Source organism: Scardinius erythrophthalmus (assembly GCF_964197995.2).
Source record: "Scardinius erythrophthalmus genome assembly, chromosome: 1".
Classification (NCBI taxonomy): domain Eukaryota; kingdom Metazoa; phylum Chordata; class Actinopteri; order Cypriniformes; family Leuciscidae; genus Scardinius; species Scardinius erythrophthalmus.
In genome coordinates this window covers 53,152,873-53,170,963 of record NC_138221.1, presented here as the reverse complement: position 1 = coordinate 53,170,963, position 18,091 = coordinate 53,152,873, and the positions used below count along the sequence as shown (strand labels likewise).

Here is an 18,091-nt window from a genome sequence, read left to right as displayed (position 1 = left end):
AAGTTTCTGCCAGAGGTCCTGGACATCTAGTTCAGATACATGGCATCATGGATTCGATCAAATACACACAGATAAAAAAAATCACAACCTGACAACCTCTGCTAGAAATCTTATAATGGGCCATGTTTGGATCTTCCAACAGGACAGTGATCCAAAAACAAACATCAAAATCAAAACAAAAATGGGTCACTGAGCACAAAACCAAGCATCTGCAATGGCCATCCCAGTCCCCAGACCTGAACCCTATAGAAAATGAGTGGGCTGAACTGAAGAGAAGAAGCGCCAACAAGGATCTGGAGAGATTCTGTATGGAGGAATGGTCTCTGATTTCTTGTCAGGTGTTCTCCAAACTCATCATGCATTATTGGAGAAAACTCAGAGCTGTTTTCTTGGAAAAATGAGATTGCAAAAAGTATTTAATAAAAGGGGGCAAATAATTGTTCCCAATGTGTTTTGGAGAAAAACATTTATTTCATAATGTGATTTTCCCCCACTTTAAATTATTTTACTTCAATGAAAGGTTACATTTTTGCTCATTTTTTTTATAAAATATCAAAAGGATAAACAATGCAGATTTATTTTTACAGCCATCTTTGAATATTTACCAAGGGGGCAAATAATTCTGACCAGCACTGTATAAGCCAGTTTGCCTCTTTAATTTAATAAGTTACTTGATGTTTAGTATGCACAAACAAAACCATTTTGCTAGGAAAAACATTGTAGCCATAGTCAATCAACAACAACAACAAAAAACTTCTATTCTCACAGGTCATGTAAGGAAAAGCACCACAAAAAAATCTGTGACTAAGGTTGCTGAACAAAAAGCAAACGAGTGCAAGTCCAACCATGGTGAGCAGTGTCACCAATATCAGAAAAAGCAAACGTTCATGTACTGCAGCTCTTCTTTGGAGGCCCAGATGGAATCTGAAGACTTCTGAGCTGATTCTGAAGGGATAAATCTGGAGAATTTTTGCGGAATGGAATTTAAGGCTGGAATGCAATACATTACTTTTCAAATCTAAACATATTTTAAAACACCAGACATCATACACTTACCGACTTTGTAATACATTACAGACAAAAAGACAAAAATACAATAAATGATTGAGAATCACACACTACAAGACTTTCAAGTTCTTCCAAACACAACAAACTCGCACAGAAACTTGTGCCTCGCTGCTAGGAGACACACGACAAATGAATACAATATGTGTTTTAAAATCACTACAAAATATCAGACATGTTTGATATTTGGATGGAATCAAAGTCTGAAAAAAAAAAAAAAAAAAAACTGAGTCTGTGCCTATCGTACACTAAGCATTTTTCTGTCAAATGAAGAACTCCAACTACTGAAAATGCGCAGACTGGCTCTGACTTTCAGCAACTAGTGTCGACTCTTCCAGACTGCAAACGGGGGGCAAATATCTAGGCAAAAGTCTTGTAGTCAAGGGGTTTTCAAACTGGGGTCTGGGGATCCCCAGGGGACCGCAAAATAAACAATACTAGTATGAGTAGAAAAATTAAACATAATAATGTAACTTAATAGAAACCAAATAGGCCTATCTTTCAAATAATATTTTAGACTAATATTTTATATGTATAATATAAATTATTCATACTAAAAATTGGATCTTAAAAACATGGATGTTTAAAACATCTGATACTTGGAAGAATTATCAACTGAGATAAAATCTTCTATTAGCAAACATCAATGTTTCAGGGTGCAACATGAATGAATAAGTAAAAACTCTTACCAGGTGTGTTTGGTGAATTCATGGATGACGCCACTGATCTTCTCTGCCTCTAAAGTTCTCCAAGTAGCAGGCAAAGATGCTTTTTGGATAAACCTGTGTGCAACCTCTGGTTCAGAGGCAAGATGCCACAAGACGGCGAGTTCTAAAGGGGGTCTTCGGTGTCATCCATGACCGTAACCCTCACGGGGTGGGCTGTGATGGCCGCTGGTGCCAGCTGAACACCCTCACTGCAACAGATGCAAACACACTGACGTTAATGAAACCGAGACCACTGACATCCTTCAAGCCCAAAAATACAATGCAAAATACCCTCCTCAAAATTACAGTAGATTGTGGCTGTGACCTGTCTGAAAAGCAAAAACATTAATAAATGATAATATAAAGCAAAACAGCTCATTTGTTTTTTAAAGAGTGAATAAAGTCCCCTAGCTGCATATTAACGGGGTTTGTAAGAGTCATTAATGCCTGTGTCAGAATGTTGTGCTCATAACAGAGTTGTATGTTTGCTGCTTACAAAACAGAACCAGAGGATGTTAATGGATGACTCACCCTGCCTCTAAGTCAGTGGAGACGCACTACAATACCCACGCTGCCTAGCAGCGACTGGATACGCAGCAGGATAGCACATTACCCACGCTGCCTTTCATTCTACCATGAGCCTGGCCCCAAGCAAAGAATAGAGAGGTTCTCGACCGTCTAGTTTTAGTGATTATTAAAACACTGGCCCACACTTCCTGAGCCTCAGGTCTGTTCAGTATTCAAGTAGATAATGTTATCCATCACAAAGCATTCGAGTTTCTGAAACACACATTCTTATGCAAATCAACACACCAACATGAAATATTAATATAAAAAAAAACTGAAAATAGGTCAAAAACTTTTCTGTGCACACCAGGTGCCTTTTTGGACAAATACGCCAGATACTTTTGAACAATATGCACAGACTAATTGCATTAAATTATTGGTAAAACTGCAGCACTGCACTGAAAAGATGACACGCTTCGAGTTGCCTTGCATGCACTGAGACGGTAGCCTCACCTGCTGGTTGAATCATGCAAGTAAAGTCTGGCTGTCCTCCGACAGTGCGATTTGTCTAATGACCCAGTGTGACCATAGCACACTTCCTTTGGAATGGAATAGTTCAATCAATCAATCAATCAATCAATCAATCAATCAATCAATCAATCAGTTTTCTTGAATTATTGACTGAACAACAGAGTTCCAGGTGCCTACTTGCATCTCTAAATTAATCAATATATGTACGAACACATTTGTGTTTTCAGCTCAGAGCCAATAAACCGTAATGAGTAACTGATAAATGTCGGAAATAGTCTTGTTGTTTTGCTTTGACGCACTTATAAAGTAATTTGAACTTGGGGCCAGGACTTTATGGTAGCTGGATTTCTTGAGTGTAATGTTTCGACTGCTAATCTCAAACCGTTAATCTCAAACTGCAAATCCCCAATTTATGAGCATTTCATTATGTTGTGGCTCAACATAATGAAGGTCTACAGGACTGTTCTTTAGATCTGTGTGTTTCTCAAGTTTAACAACCTGCAATCGTGTTGATGCTCACCAATGAAATAAGAGAAAAATCAAGTCATCAACGACTGAGAATCAAGTAATAGCCTAAACAGTTGGAATGGACACAATGCAAATAAATATTAGCAAAGCACTGCTTTTTAAAAACATATAAACAATGAATTATGTATAGAGAATAGAACACAATCAAGAATGGTTGCAGTTTTGCATGGAGGTGTATATTGGTTAAGTTAACCAAATAGCTTCAATCTACAAATACTTTCTTATATTTATGTATTTAAATCAATGTTTTTTTCTACTAAAATCTAGGGATGCATCAACAATATTAAATGAATGAATTAAATGAAAAAATAAATGATATATTAAATATCAATTTAAATTGTGTCTAATGAACTTAAAAATAAAATTACTGAAAACTAAATTCAATTGTTTAAATGTGCGCCCTATCCGAGTCATTGAATATTGAGTATCTGCTTACACCGAGTCCCTATCCGATACCTGTATTTTCCTAGTGGTTTGAGCACACTTCAAGTACAATAAAGTTTTAAAATCAATCCAATGTCTCAGGGGCTGAAATGTAAAATCATCTATCATGCACTTCCAATATAACAATTACTCGAGTAATTATATTTGTAGGCCTATAAGCAGAATAATTGCAACAAAAAGAAAAAAAGTATATATAGATCTGTGTGTGTATCTATAGAATGCATGAAGCTTGTGGCGTCAGAATGTCAGTCTGTCAGTCAAGTCCAAAGCAAGACGCAACCCATAGCAACGCATTATGACAATGACGTCTCATATCGTCTGACGGCAGATAATAGTAAATAGTAAATAAATTACTTTCGAGTGATTTGTTACAAAGGTTCACATCAAATATGTTAAACATGGAAGCTTGAACGTGCATGTGATGTGCTTGAACAGACCTCATTGGTTCTCGGGCACCCCACATTTGCTTTCCTTTCAATGGCGGTTGGCACCTGCATGACGGATGACGTAAAATAAAGGATCGGGCCGAGACTGATCAGTTAAAAAATCTGCTAAAAAGGGACATCCCTAGTACTTGCATTATTTACAACCAAAAAAAAGGCATGTCTTGGCCGATTTTGCACCATGACAGACATGCAGATCTTTCCAGTCCCATCGGCGCTTTCATTAAATTGTTTGTAGCATAAGCACCACTTACATTACCTCATGAAACCATAGAAATCAAGTTTCATTACAGAAAGCCTGAGTATTTTCTACCATGGTCTGCTAATAAAACTATGGACCAATATGGATTGTTTCTTCTGTCATTCTGAAAGGCTTGTTCTTTTCTTTGGCCACAGCCAGCTCTGACATGTCCCAGGGCCTTGTGGGGCACTAACATGCTGGTACAGTTCCTGGAAAGCCCTGTATTGACTAAAGAGGCTGAAGCTGGTCTCTAAAGCTCTGTCAGGGATTTAATGGAAGAGCTGAAAGCTCCTCCTGTCCAAATCTTTGTCACTCCTCTATGTCTCTCTCTCTCTCTCTCTCTCTCTCTCTCTCTCTCTCTCTCTCTCTCTCTCTCTCTCTCTCTCTCTCTCTCTCTCTCTCTCTCTCTCTCTCTCTCTCTCTCTCTCTCTCTCTCTCTCTCTCTCTCTCTCGTACAAGTGGTCAGGCTTCGTGCCAGAGTGCTGATCAGCATTTAATACTCTTTAAAAGGATGGGACATTTGATGAGAGTTTTAACACTGGCTCGCTTAAGAGAATCATCCTTTCTGAGGTGCTTAGCTCTCTTTCTTTGAGGCTGAGAATATGAGAAGGCATCAGTCACTCAACAAGGGTGTGAATAGCATGGGGGTGGAGATGTGTTGATTAGTGTCCGTGCTTGATGTTAAAGCTTCCCACATTTCTCTGAATGAAGGTTTCCAGACCATTAAGGTCCACTAATTTTACAATCAGTGTCACAAAATGGTGAAGCTAACCCAAGACTAATCGGTAAAGCATCAAGGCACACTTCATAAAGGCTAACCTTATTTAACCAATATAAGCATAAAAACCCTTCATTTTAAGCATCAAGAACAAAAGTGCAGATTTTCAAAAATCAAACTACTGAAAGCACAGCTCCAGTTCATTTCACACACTAACCGGCACTACAATTATTACACTCATATTGTGTTTGTTGACTCATTTTGGGGAGTCATCTTGTCATTTTTGAAGTGCTTTTTTAGGCCGAAACACAGTATCTCATGGGGCTGGGTTGACACAAATTTCGCAATTCGATTTTCGAATCAATGCTTGCAATTCTGAAATATATAATATAGTGCATATATTTAGCAAAATGCTCCTACCTAGAGTCTGTTTTTCTAGATTAGGTATGGTTATTTAGGATTATTTTTCTTATTGAACTATTAAATAAAGGCATGCAATTTTCTGCAACACTAGAGGCACTTAGCAGAACTACAAAAATAAAGCATGTTCTGCAAACGCATCTTTCGCGCATTGCGCCTCCCTTAACTCAAACCTCACAGATCTTACAGGTGCTTGTGAAGCCATGACTCAACAGGTTAAAGTAGGCTACTTTCAATAAAAGGTCCAACATATTAGGAATACTTTGCTGTGTTGTTTCATGTGTTAGCAACTGAGCAGCTAACACTCTGTCTAGAGCGAACGCAAGTGTGTCGCTTATAATAAAACCAATATAAAGTATCTGCACCGGGCGCATTTTTGACATGAAGCGCCACAGCTGTTTGAGGTGCCTACATTGGACACAATAAAGTAAATAAAGTAAATCATATAAACCATATATAAGAAACATTTGTCTTTCTGAAAGGTTACATGATGATGTTATATTGAAGCGTCCATTGTAGCATGTAGCATAGCAATGCCCTGTTCTCTTTGAATTGTTCATGACCTGTATAATCTTTGAAGGTCGAAATGCAGCGAATTTTTGCTTGCACTTCTGTAATCAAAGCTGAATGTCTTTTCCCATGTAATGCGTCAGTCTTCATCTAACCGGCTAAACACCCTCTGCCTCCGTCTGCTACAGTAGCCACGCCCCCAACAAACACATAGGAAGGAAAGAGATTGACGGATCTGAGCAGACCTCTCATGTTTTGATGGTGCCCGGGGGCTCGATGTTTACACTTTTGGGGGAGATAAACCCAAGAATGGCATACCAGTAGTCAATGAAAAATAAACTGGGTGAAGGGTGTACACATACTAGGCATGGCTGCGTGATTGTCCAGCGACTGAAGATGTTTGCTGTCGTAATGATGACAGTAGAGCACTGTTCCGTGCTCCGGTGCAGATAGCGCTCACACTACATGCGTACCGAGCCTGAGCCCAACTGAACCGCGCTCTGGCTCACCTCTCCCAAGCGGGCCAGGGACGGTTAAACGAACCACGCCCGGGAACGGTACGGAACGATCACACTAGTCAAACGAATCTAAGAGAACACCTAAGAGAATGTCTCATGACTCATTAAGTATTAATTTCAGGATTCAGGCTACATTGTTTTTGATTCAAAAAGTATACATGCCTCAAATGTCCAAAAAAATTATAATTTTCTTTCATGTTCTCATAATATACATTTCACATCACCTCATTTCTCAAAGACACTAAAACAACTTGTTCGAAGATTGTGTCTCTTTAAAACCCTCCTTTCCGAGAGCCTACTCTGCTCTGATTGGTCAGACGGCCCAGTCTGTTATGATTGGTCTACTGCTTACAGGGCATGTCAGAAACTAAACTCCATTACCATAACTGGACTTCAGCTCCGGAGGCTTCCTGAGTCCTCAGCGATTGTACACACTGTAAAGATGGTAACGATGAAGTCGATTTTACCATATCAAAGCGCAGGTCCGATGATGAAACATTGGAAGAACTAGGCTAGTTATTCAACCCAAATCCATCGCAAGGATGATTTGAGCAAGATGTTTCTGATGCGCTACTCGGTTTTATGTACATTATGAGATGTTGCAACTGTAATTCCTCACCATTAGCATTAACAAGAGCATGTCTATCAACAAACTGATGTGTAAATGTCTAATTTATAGTGGTGCATATGTTAGCCGAGCACTAACGTGAATGACTGATGTAACATTACAGTTTGTAAAACAAATCTTGTTCCAGCCTTTTATCGTTACTCAAAGTAGCAAGAACAATAGACAAACCTGCATTAACAAAGACAATCTTAGGTAATAGTAGGCCTACAGTGGATTAGCAGTAGGGCTGCACAATTAATCGCAATTTCCATTTAATCGCACTTAAACCGTTTTGGCTTATCGCGATTTTGAAATTGCAATGGCTGCAATTATTTTTTATGCGCAGCTTGTCGTTGATGTACGGCTCTGTAAACGCTGCTCCATCTGAAAGCACTGTGAGTTTGAGTCACTTATAACGTGCATTTGAAAAAACAAACCCACGTCAAACATCTTTCCAAACATGAGAAGCATTTATGATCCTCTTGTCCAACAAAAGACAACATTTAATAATATGCTTTTACTCCAAACTCACTTCATAATGTTGACCTCGCAGAGATTTGAGAAACAATCGTCAAAAGGTTATACTGCTTTTGTATCGCCGTGGTAATTTTAACCACTGACACTTCACATCCTAATCCTTTGGAAGTGTATACAAAGAGAATATGCTTTTGCAGCACAGAAAAAAGTGTCTTCTCGACAAGTACACAACACAGCTACAGCATTTGAGGGCGGGTCAAAGTAGATGTTGTTCACGGGCAGCCAATAAAAACCAGGGCATTATGCAAATTTGTTACATTGTTACATATGAATGTTACAGATGTAAGACTGGAATTACTGACGACGACTCGTTTCAGCGGTTCTTTTGGGAGATAATAACTATTTATCGTGCACTTTGATCTTTAAATCTTTGTAGACCTTTTACACACAGCTATTACACACTTTCACGAGATCACACGTACATCAATTAAACAGAGTTACAATTATGCGTATTTGGCGTGCTGTCCGGGGGGAGGGCTCCGAGCTTGAAATTATTGCCCGAACCCAGAGTACTCCCTCCGTTGTTGTAAGAGTATTTAGGACTAGAAGTGAGGAGATGGGGTGGTGGAGGGATGCTGTTAAACTGTCAACGAACGGAGATAAGTTTGCTGTATATATACACCTCTTGACTCGTTGATTGAGTGTGCTCCACTCGTGTCTAATTAGGTTTGATTATCTGAATGTGCTCCTCCTGAACTTTGTTAATAAAACATCATGTAAAATACAAATAAAATCTGATAAAATCTGTAGAACCATCAAGATAATCAGGACTTTGCCTAGGAATGTTACGGAATGAGACTTGAGCGACAGAGAAGAATGAAAACAGGAAGTTTAATGACAACAACAGGGCTGGTGAACGGGAAGCAGGTGAGTGGGAAGTGCAATGCTGGATTGGAGAGTGGTGTGGTGGCAGTTAAAGGAATGTGTCTTCTTACAGGGATGGTGGTGGATTGATGAAGATGTGGAAGGAGGATATGCAGAATCGCTGGAGACTTAGAGACACGGAGATACTAGGAGAATCACACGGAGGAGAATGGAAACAAGACGCTGAAGAATGACGCTGGAGTGGAGATTGGAGATAGATTGCTGAGAAGTTAGGCCGATCGTCGTAACACTTGGTAGTGATGATGAGGTGCAGGTGTGTGTGATCAGAAATGACGTCCAGGTATGAACCGAGGAGAGTGATGGGAAATGTAGTGCAGGAACCTGGCAGACCTGTAACATGGAATGTCAGAAGGGGAGAATTGGGCCCAAAATTGGACAGATTATCTTGTAGTGTGTGGGTGCCTTAAGTGACACAAAAACTGTAAGGAGTTGTGGCAGAAAGCAGTCACAAGAATAATTGCAGTATTTAAAACCTTTAACCACCTCTGAATGCTGGCTGGAGCACTTTGGATGCATTATCCAAGTGACAAGTGATTAAAATAGTACAACAGATTTAGCGTGCTGCCGCACTCCCTGCCGCTTCACCTTCCCCTGGGACGAACATACAGACGCGACGGGCCGGTGGGAATAAGCGGCCTGTTCGACTGCAGGGTGACGGGTGAGCTGTTCCACAAGAAATCAGATGAACGCTGCCTGGTGACCCAGGAAGTGCTCACCTTGGAGACGGCAGAGACAAAAGCCCTTGTGTCATTCTACCGAGATGAGATCAAGAGGCTTGTTTGACTTGATTTTAAAGGAGGCCCTTCAAATTCAAAGATGAACACCAGAGTTAACACTAATTTAAACAAATACGTCATGTGTCATCATGCAATGAACACATTAATAACATTCTACAACATATAATGTCTATAATATTTACACTTTTAGTAGCAGGTGTATGCAGTTAGGTAAGGTTACAGAGTCCTTGCTGCTTCAGTGCGGTCAAACGAAAAGCTGAAATTGGTCATTAGCATGCAGCATGGAGCATGTCAGGTATGGCAGCCGCCCAAGAGCGGTGGTGTCCTCCGTCAGACCTCGAGTCTCTGCCCGCTGTGTTCCAGGATCCTGCGTGGCTCACATCCACAAAGACAAATGAATCTCCCTATCCCTTTAGCAACGGCTGCATGACACACTTCAAGCACTGATCTAGTCGTTTTGGATGCCACAATACGATCACTATTGTAAAATAGTGCACTTTCTGCTAAATATTAACTATGAAGTCAACAATGTATCTTTTTCTGTCTACCATGTACTGAGTACTGATAAATGATCAATTAACATAATACAACTCAAGAGATCATACAACTGATGACTGTCTATAAAATTGTAATAAAAAAGTGATAAATCGTATGATTTCGACCATTCGTTAGAGAATGAAACAGTGATAAAATGCCAAATTTAGTCAATTTTAACATAATAGAAATAAATAAATACAAATAATAATGCTGTCCTTTTCAATATAAAACAATAATAAAATAAAGAACTATTAATTAATTACATAATCAGAAAAAATAGTGAAAATAGAGAAATACTACGGTCTACTACTGTTTCTACTGTCCCCAGACCACGGGCTGAACATGGAAGAAGATATTTTGAAGAATGATGGTAACCACCAGACAGTTGACAGTAGCCATTGACTTCCATAGTATTTTTTTTTTCCATGCTATAGAAGTCAATGGCTATTGTAAGCTGTTCGGTTACCATCATTTTTCTGAAACAAACCTTTGATGTAGTCACTAGATTACTCACTGATTACATGGCACTTTACTCAGCTGTTTTTGAACCTGTAATGCCCAGAGCAAAAAAAAAAAAGTACAAAATAAAAAACCAATGAACCAATGCATCTTGTGGAGGTAGAAAAAAATAATAACCTGGCTTTATGTCCCTCAAAATTGGTACAATTGTGCAGTTAAGGGTCAGTGGGATAGCCTACTCACCGCAAATCACCCCGAATAAGAGACCCATTAAAAATATAAACCCAGAAAACTGTCAGAAGCCTATTGGGAAATTTGGTCCATTCCTTTCAATATTCTGCTGAAATATAGACCAGTATAAATTAAAACAGTAATGTCTAAAATAAGCTGTCTGACACAGTTCGCAAAAAGACTGCTATTCACTCACCCAATAGTTCACTACATTTTGACAAAGAATGATATTCAGATTCACACAGAGCTCTGTTGAGCAACACCACACAATCCAGAGCATTACTAAGAAATCAGACGTCAGAGAAACCGACAAGAACGCTTCCAGACAAACACACAAAAGGTTTGACTGCATACACAGAAGTTCAGAGGGAGGCTGAACTGTGTGTGTGTGGGGGGGGGAGTGACCAATTAAGAATGATGAATAAAAAGACTAATTGTCTGACATCACCTTAATAATTCAACCATCTTAAAACCCTAACCACAATTAAAAGAAACTAACTAATTAAAATAAACGACTGACTACTTGATTATAATGTGGTGCTTTGTATTCAATCATCCTCTAAATTTAGATTTATCTCCACCGCTACATTCTGGATAAATGAAGATTCTGAACAGACAACTAAACAAAATAATATGATTTACAAGATGTTCTGACAAAATGTTCATTTCTGCAGTCTATTTAAAATGATTCAATGACTCACTCATCAATACTTTACTTGTTTCATTACTGGATGAATCAACGTTTCTAAACAAATCTCTTGAATGAATGATTCAATGATAAATACTAGGGGTGTGCAGTGCACGAGATCTCGCGAGACTAAAATGATGTTGAAATTGTGAAAATGTTCTCGTCGAGAGAAAGGCTGTCTCGCGATATTGCCATGACGGAGCCTGAGGGTGAAATTAGCATAGAATATGCCACCGCTACATTCACATTACATTACTCCACTGTCGTATTGCTGTTTTTATACAAATAAAAACCATTGTAAAGTACTGTAAACGTCTGCTCTGCTCTGCTCATCCAGCAGGAGATGCAGTCGCACACAGTGCAGCACGAATCACAGTTCACTGATCGCGTGACGATGGTGGATGATTCATTGCGCAACAGAGCCTAGCGTCTGATGAATGCCTTATCTTGCAGAATGTGCGCTCAGGTCCCAATGCACAGAGTACGTGTGATCGGGAATTTTAAAGTGAAAGCAAAACACGAGCTCCCCGATGGGCGCAAATCAGCAACATACAATAGCTTGCCTTCCAATATCAGACCTATCTCTGGATTGTGTAGTGTGGCTCTGGTCTCTGTTCTGGTATCTGTTTGCACTTGAATACTGAGAGAGTACTCTGATTATGGTTGCACTTGCACTTATTGTTTGCACTTAAAGTCCGCGTGAACCGGAAGTTGCAAACGACTTTTCTCCAGTGTTGTGACGTATTTCCCAGTGAAAAGGAATATTGAACAGAGGGCAGGGTTTTACTCTAGCGCTCCTCCTCTCCATCTCTGCTCATAACAGACTAACGGTTTGAGGGGAGTGGTTAAGCGTTTCCCAACCCAAGTCCTCAAACCTACGTCATCAGCGAAGGTCCTCCAATGCAGAGGGGAGGGGCATTTTCAGATTTTGATTAAAGATTACAAAGCCAAAACATTTTTTTTTGTGGATTGACTTGCATGGATGAATTGTTCACCACAAAACGATCAATTTAGGCAAACAAAGTAAATATGGTCAATTTTGATTTCATGTGGACTTTAATGAGACTAAGAAAAAACTGTTATTTTTTTTTTTGTTATTTATACTGTTTTAATTTCTATGTTCAATTTGGAGTTCAATTAGGAGGTCACACACAGCCTCAATCAGAAGTTCTGGAAGCTCACAAATCACGTACAGTCATTTGTGACAAATTTGTGACACCTTGATTATATGCCACTTTAATCAACTGCTTTTGAGCCTGTAATGTCCAGAGCGATTTTTAAACAAAATCATCTGCACAAATTATGGAAGAGAAAGTGGATTTCCCAACACTAAAGCCCCCAAAAATGTACCTCAAACATAAATGTTTATAAACTCAACAGTCTGCTGAAATCCTGAAAGGGAGTTGTTGGACACCTCCGAGCGGACAGGATCATGAAAGAGGGTACAGGTCATCCGTGTAGCGTAACCACGGCAACATCTGTTTTCAACGCATCAAAATATTTTCGGATTTTCACACTCCTACATTCCACACTCACCTTCTGGCTCAGAGGGGTTATGCTCATATTGTTAAGCGGCTAAAGGAGCCTGGTGTGGCTGTGGGTGGTGCAGAGGTTCAGATCTATTAATTACTAGGACTCATCATGCCCTTCATTTAGAACGCAAAACAGACCAGAATTCTGCATTCCATTCTGACAAACCACGTCGTAAAGGTGAGGGTGTGAACGTGAACGTGGACGTGTAGGTGAGGCACGAGGCAACCAAAGAAGTGGAACAAGTTTCACGCACAGACACAATTGGAAAAACTACAGATGTCCAGTGCAAAAATTAAACTAAATGTTTTAGGCACATTTTATTGACCTACTTTGAAAACAGAAAGTACTAAGTATCTGTCCACCTCTGAAGTGCAATTACTTTACATTTACTACAAGCAATGTGAAACTCAGCTTCTCTGAAAGAGCGGATCAAAGTCCAATAGCCTGTCAGATTGAGCCAATCAAAACAAACCACGAGCAAACAGCCAAAAATAGACAAAACTAGGCATACTGTAAGATAAGACCAAATGCAATTGAATAAAAACTACCAAATTATAACTGTTATGCAATTTTTAATAACCTTTTAATGCATCTGTGGTCACTTATAGTGCAAATATATTGGGCAAATAAACAGGAAAGTAATCCTAATCTAATCCTATGGACATTATCTTGAATCTGTATTGTATAATCAAGTCAAAGGTGATGTATAAGAGAATACAAGGACATCCTTTACTTCAGAAACCACTGTCTTGTTCTCCATTTCTTCTCTGCTCATAGACTACTGCTGTACTGACACCTAGATTATGCTTCTAGTTTGTAAATTGCACCTTATTCATCCAATTATTTGGCTGGAACGATCAACCCTGTGCTATTCAAGCCCACATAAAGCACTCATAACCGAATCACAGGTTTGGAAGAAATATTCAGCAGATATTTTGTGAGTGAATTTGGGTCAGTTTGTGATCTGCATAAATCTAAAACAGTGCAAACAGTGTGTGAAAACAGCAATGTTATCAGGGGGCACAACTCATTTTTAGCAAAAAACATTTCCTGGAAATAACTAATGGCACTAGTAAACGTGACTAAGGCAGATTGTGCTTGTATCCTTGAGCACGGTCATAATAATATCCACTATCAGCTGTATCTTCTTGAGCATTCACACAAACCCTTATCTATTACAACTGTTTGGGCCAAGGATCTTAATGAAGATGTGCATGTTTTATTTCGGATCAGGTATGGAGGATGTTTAAGCTGTCTTCAAAGAACCCCAATCATCAAATGATACACTGGAAATTACTACATAGGGTTTACTTGACTCCTCTGAAACGTTTCTACATGAATCTATCCTCCTCTCCCAAGTGTAATCTTTGTTCTCAAGGATCTCTAGGCACATACTTGCACTTCTTTTGGGACTGTCCCTCTCTCTCACCTTTTTGGACCCAGCTCTCACAGGACTTATCATATCTGTTGGACACTGATATTTGTTTGACCCCATGCCATTTTTTTTTTTTATGATTTTAGGGACCTTACCTTATCCATTCAACAAAGATATTTACTGTTAGCCGCTCTCACAGCGGCAAAAAAAAAAAAAAAGGTTAGTTAACCGCTGGAATCCTCCTCACACAATGGACAGACGAACATGGACAGTGTCTTTGTTGGACATTACATCGATGGAACTCTCAACTTCTCGTATGCATGGATCCAAGGTTAAGACTGTGAATTTATGGCATGCTGCTTTTGATATTGTGTCAATTATTTATTTTTTCTACATTTCTTTTTATTTTCTTGAAGTCTACCAGGGGTGGGATGGGTTCTAGATTTGTATAGTTGCTTTTTGCTTTGTATTTTTGTGTTTATTGACTTTAAAAAAATAAAACTCAATAAACAAACAAACAAACAAACAAACAAACAAAAAACATTATGTCAATAATCTTCTAAATGTGCAACTAAAACTATTTTTGTTGCGGTTCACCTAGCCTAATTAATGTTACATAATTGAACCTCACTTAGCAATACTAACCTACAATGATGTGTTCATTGTTACACCCATTTTGAAGTCATAACATAATAATAATAATGCTATAATGGCATCATCTTCCATTCACACAAATCAAAACAAATGAGCCACATCCTGCAGTAGCCAAGAGAAAAATGTTTATCTTGGTGCATGAGTGATACACCAGCCTATTTCCTGGGACAGTTGATGTCGCGACTTAATTTGACGAGTTAACCAGGAGAAAAAAAAACAAAAAAAAAAACTGAGAAATGATTTGATTACTTTGAGTCCTCGGTCAACCCACTCGAAAACGGTGAACAGCGGACAGCCTTGACTTGACCTCTGAGAAATACACTTAATGTCACATAACCATGTTGTAACTATTGGAAATGTCACTGTAGGCCAAATATTACGGTATTACAGACAGACAGACAGACAGACAGACAGACAGACAGACAGGTAGATAGATAGATAGATAGATAGATAGATAGATAGATAGATAGATAGATAGATAGATAGATAGATAGATAGATAGATAGATAGATAGATAGATAGATAGATAGATAGATAGATAGATAGATAGACAGATAGACAGGTAGATAGATAGATAGATAGATAGATAGATAGATAGGCAGACAGACAGGTAGATAGACAGACAGACAGATAGATAGATAGATAGATAGATAGATAGATAGATAGATAGATAGATAGATAGATAGATAGATAGATAGATAGATAGATAGATAGATAGACAGATAGACAGGTAGATAGATAGATAGATAGATAGATAGATAGATAGATAGATAGGCAGACAGACAGGTAGATAGACAGACAGACAGACAGACAGACAGACAGACAGACAGACAGACAGACAGATAGATAGATAGATAGATAGATAGATAGATAGATAGATAGATAGATAGATAGATAGATAGATAGATAGATAGATAGACAGGTAGATAGATAGATAGATAGATAGATAGATAGATAGATAGATAGATAGATAGATAGATAGATAGATAGATAGATAGATAGATAGATAGACAGACAGACAGGTAGATAGATAGATAGATAGATAGATAGATAGATAGATAGATAGACAGATAGACAGGTAGATAGATAGATAGATAGATAGATAGATAGATAGATAGATAGATAGATAGATAGATAGGCAGACAGACAGGTAGATAGACAGACAGACAGACAGACAGACAGACAGACAGATAGATAGATAGATAGATAGACAGATAGACAGGTAGATAGATAGATAGATAGATAGATAGATAGATAGATAGATAGGCAGACAGACAGGTAGATAGACAGACAGACAGACAGACAGATAGATAGATAGATAGATAGATAGATAGATAGATAGATAGATAGATAGATAGATAGATAGATAGATAGATAGATAGATAGATAGATAGATAGATAGCGTTAGAATTAAATGACCTCTTCTACTATAGTACAGAATGTTCTCTCTGATAAAAATACTTCAGGTGACGTTTTGTCTGAAAATAAATTTAGCATATTTTGCTTATAGCCATTATCTAGATTCTAGAACTTATGTTGAAACCAAAACAGAATACATTAATAGCTAAATAAAATACTTAAGACGTAGATCATTTATTCACTGTAAAATGGCATCATAATCTTGCGGTATGGCTGTAAATACCGATTCTATTTTTATTTTTTTTCATACATCGTTGCGCAATAAAAGAAGATCATGATGAATATGATATAATCGCTTCTCCTCCAGCTCAGGAGAACATCATCTTCTGCGCTATACTGGAGTTCAACCCGATCAACCTTCAACTGACTGTATTAAAACGCTCAGATATTATACTGGGAGACTGATGGTCATGAAAATATCTAACTCATCCCGTCAGGCGATTCCCACGGGCAAAGAAATGGCGATAGTTTGAAGGAACTCGGACTAACGTTAAATCAAACAAACTCTTGATGTTTGTTTAAGGCTGTCCGGTGTACGAATTCGCCAATGTGCAAAAGGTCTAAAGCTGACTAAATGCAATAAAGAATACATCCGCTGTCAACATAATGCGTTTCCCTGCGGGCAAGACCGTTGCCTTTCGGTGGGTGTCAAATCCAGGAGGGAAAGGACAGAACATAAACCATCACTATCAGATAATGTAGCCTATGTTTCTTTCTACTTTACCTGATACTTGTTGTCGTTCCGGGCGCCGTCACAGCCCTTCTTATTTCAGCGTCTGTCTTCCACTTTATCACTTTTGCAAAGCTATTTTCCTCCCCTGTTCATGAAAAGTAATTTTTTTCCTGTCTCAACTCTCTTTCCTCCATATTTGCAGCTTCTCCACCAACAACAACATTAATGACGTGCTCTCGACGGTCACGTGACCACGGCTGTGGGTTCTAAAAATAGCGCGCGACACGACAGATTACAACCCGCAGAGCGGGTCTCGCGGGTCTCAAAGATGCCGATGTGAATACCGCTGTTAATTATGTCTGTGTGTCTGAGTTTGCAACAAAGCATGGTCTATGTTTACCAGGAGTGTTCTTTGTTTTAAATATGCATAGCCTATATTTGAACAGGAACTAAACTGGTTTTAGAGAGGAGGGCGCCCCCTTTGGGTAGGTTAAGGAGTACTGTATGTGATGCGTGGGGAGAATGTGGTGGGCGAGCGAGGACGTTACAACACTTACAACATTTCTTAGGTGTTAAGGTGCTATATGCCAGGACTTTTCAATCTTTTAGATGCCATGGACCCACAAATATGATTAATTTATTTTAATCTTATTAAAAAAAATAATAATAATAATAATAATAATAATTACCGGTAGGCTATATATATATTTATGTATTAACATTTTTTACACTATTTTTCTTTATACTTTTCCATAGACCCCCTAAGAGTCCCCAGCTTGAAAGCCCCTGCTTTATGTGATTTAACCCGTTTTGACTAATTTATGCCAGGCTTAGTCTTAATTAAAGGTTCAATCTATAGCCTAATTTTTTTTGCTAAATCAAGGTTTACACAATTTTGAGAAATTAATCTAATGCATCCTCCCATCACATGCTTAAGACTCCATGTAAAGGCCCATTTACACCAAGAACGATAACTATATAGATAACTGTATAGCCTAGTGTTGACTTCCATAAGGATACTTATTAGAAAAAGCTTTCCGAACATAGGAGATTCATTTTAAAGCGAGTAAAAGCATCTTGTCTCTACTCAACCAGTGCATTCTGGGTGGAGAGTACTGGGAATT

General features: G+C 38.6%; 1 protein-coding gene across 1 annotated transcript in view; it reads right to left on the bottom strand.

The window, feature by feature from the left end:
- hdac5 (histone deacetylase 5) overlaps positions 1-17,212 on the bottom strand; it is a 73,884-nt gene extending 56,672 nt beyond the window's left edge. The window contains exons 1-2 of the mRNA XM_081378784.1: positions 17,019-17,212; positions 1,755-1,981 (exon numbers count right to left, since the gene is read on the bottom strand). Coding sequence (XP_081234910.1) covers positions 1,755-1,776 — 22 coding nt within the window. The 5' untranslated portion in view covers positions 1,777-1,981; positions 17,019-17,212. The remainder of the gene's footprint in view (positions 1-1,754; positions 1,982-17,018) is intronic.
- Between the last annotated feature and the right edge of the window lie 879 nt (positions 17,213-18,091).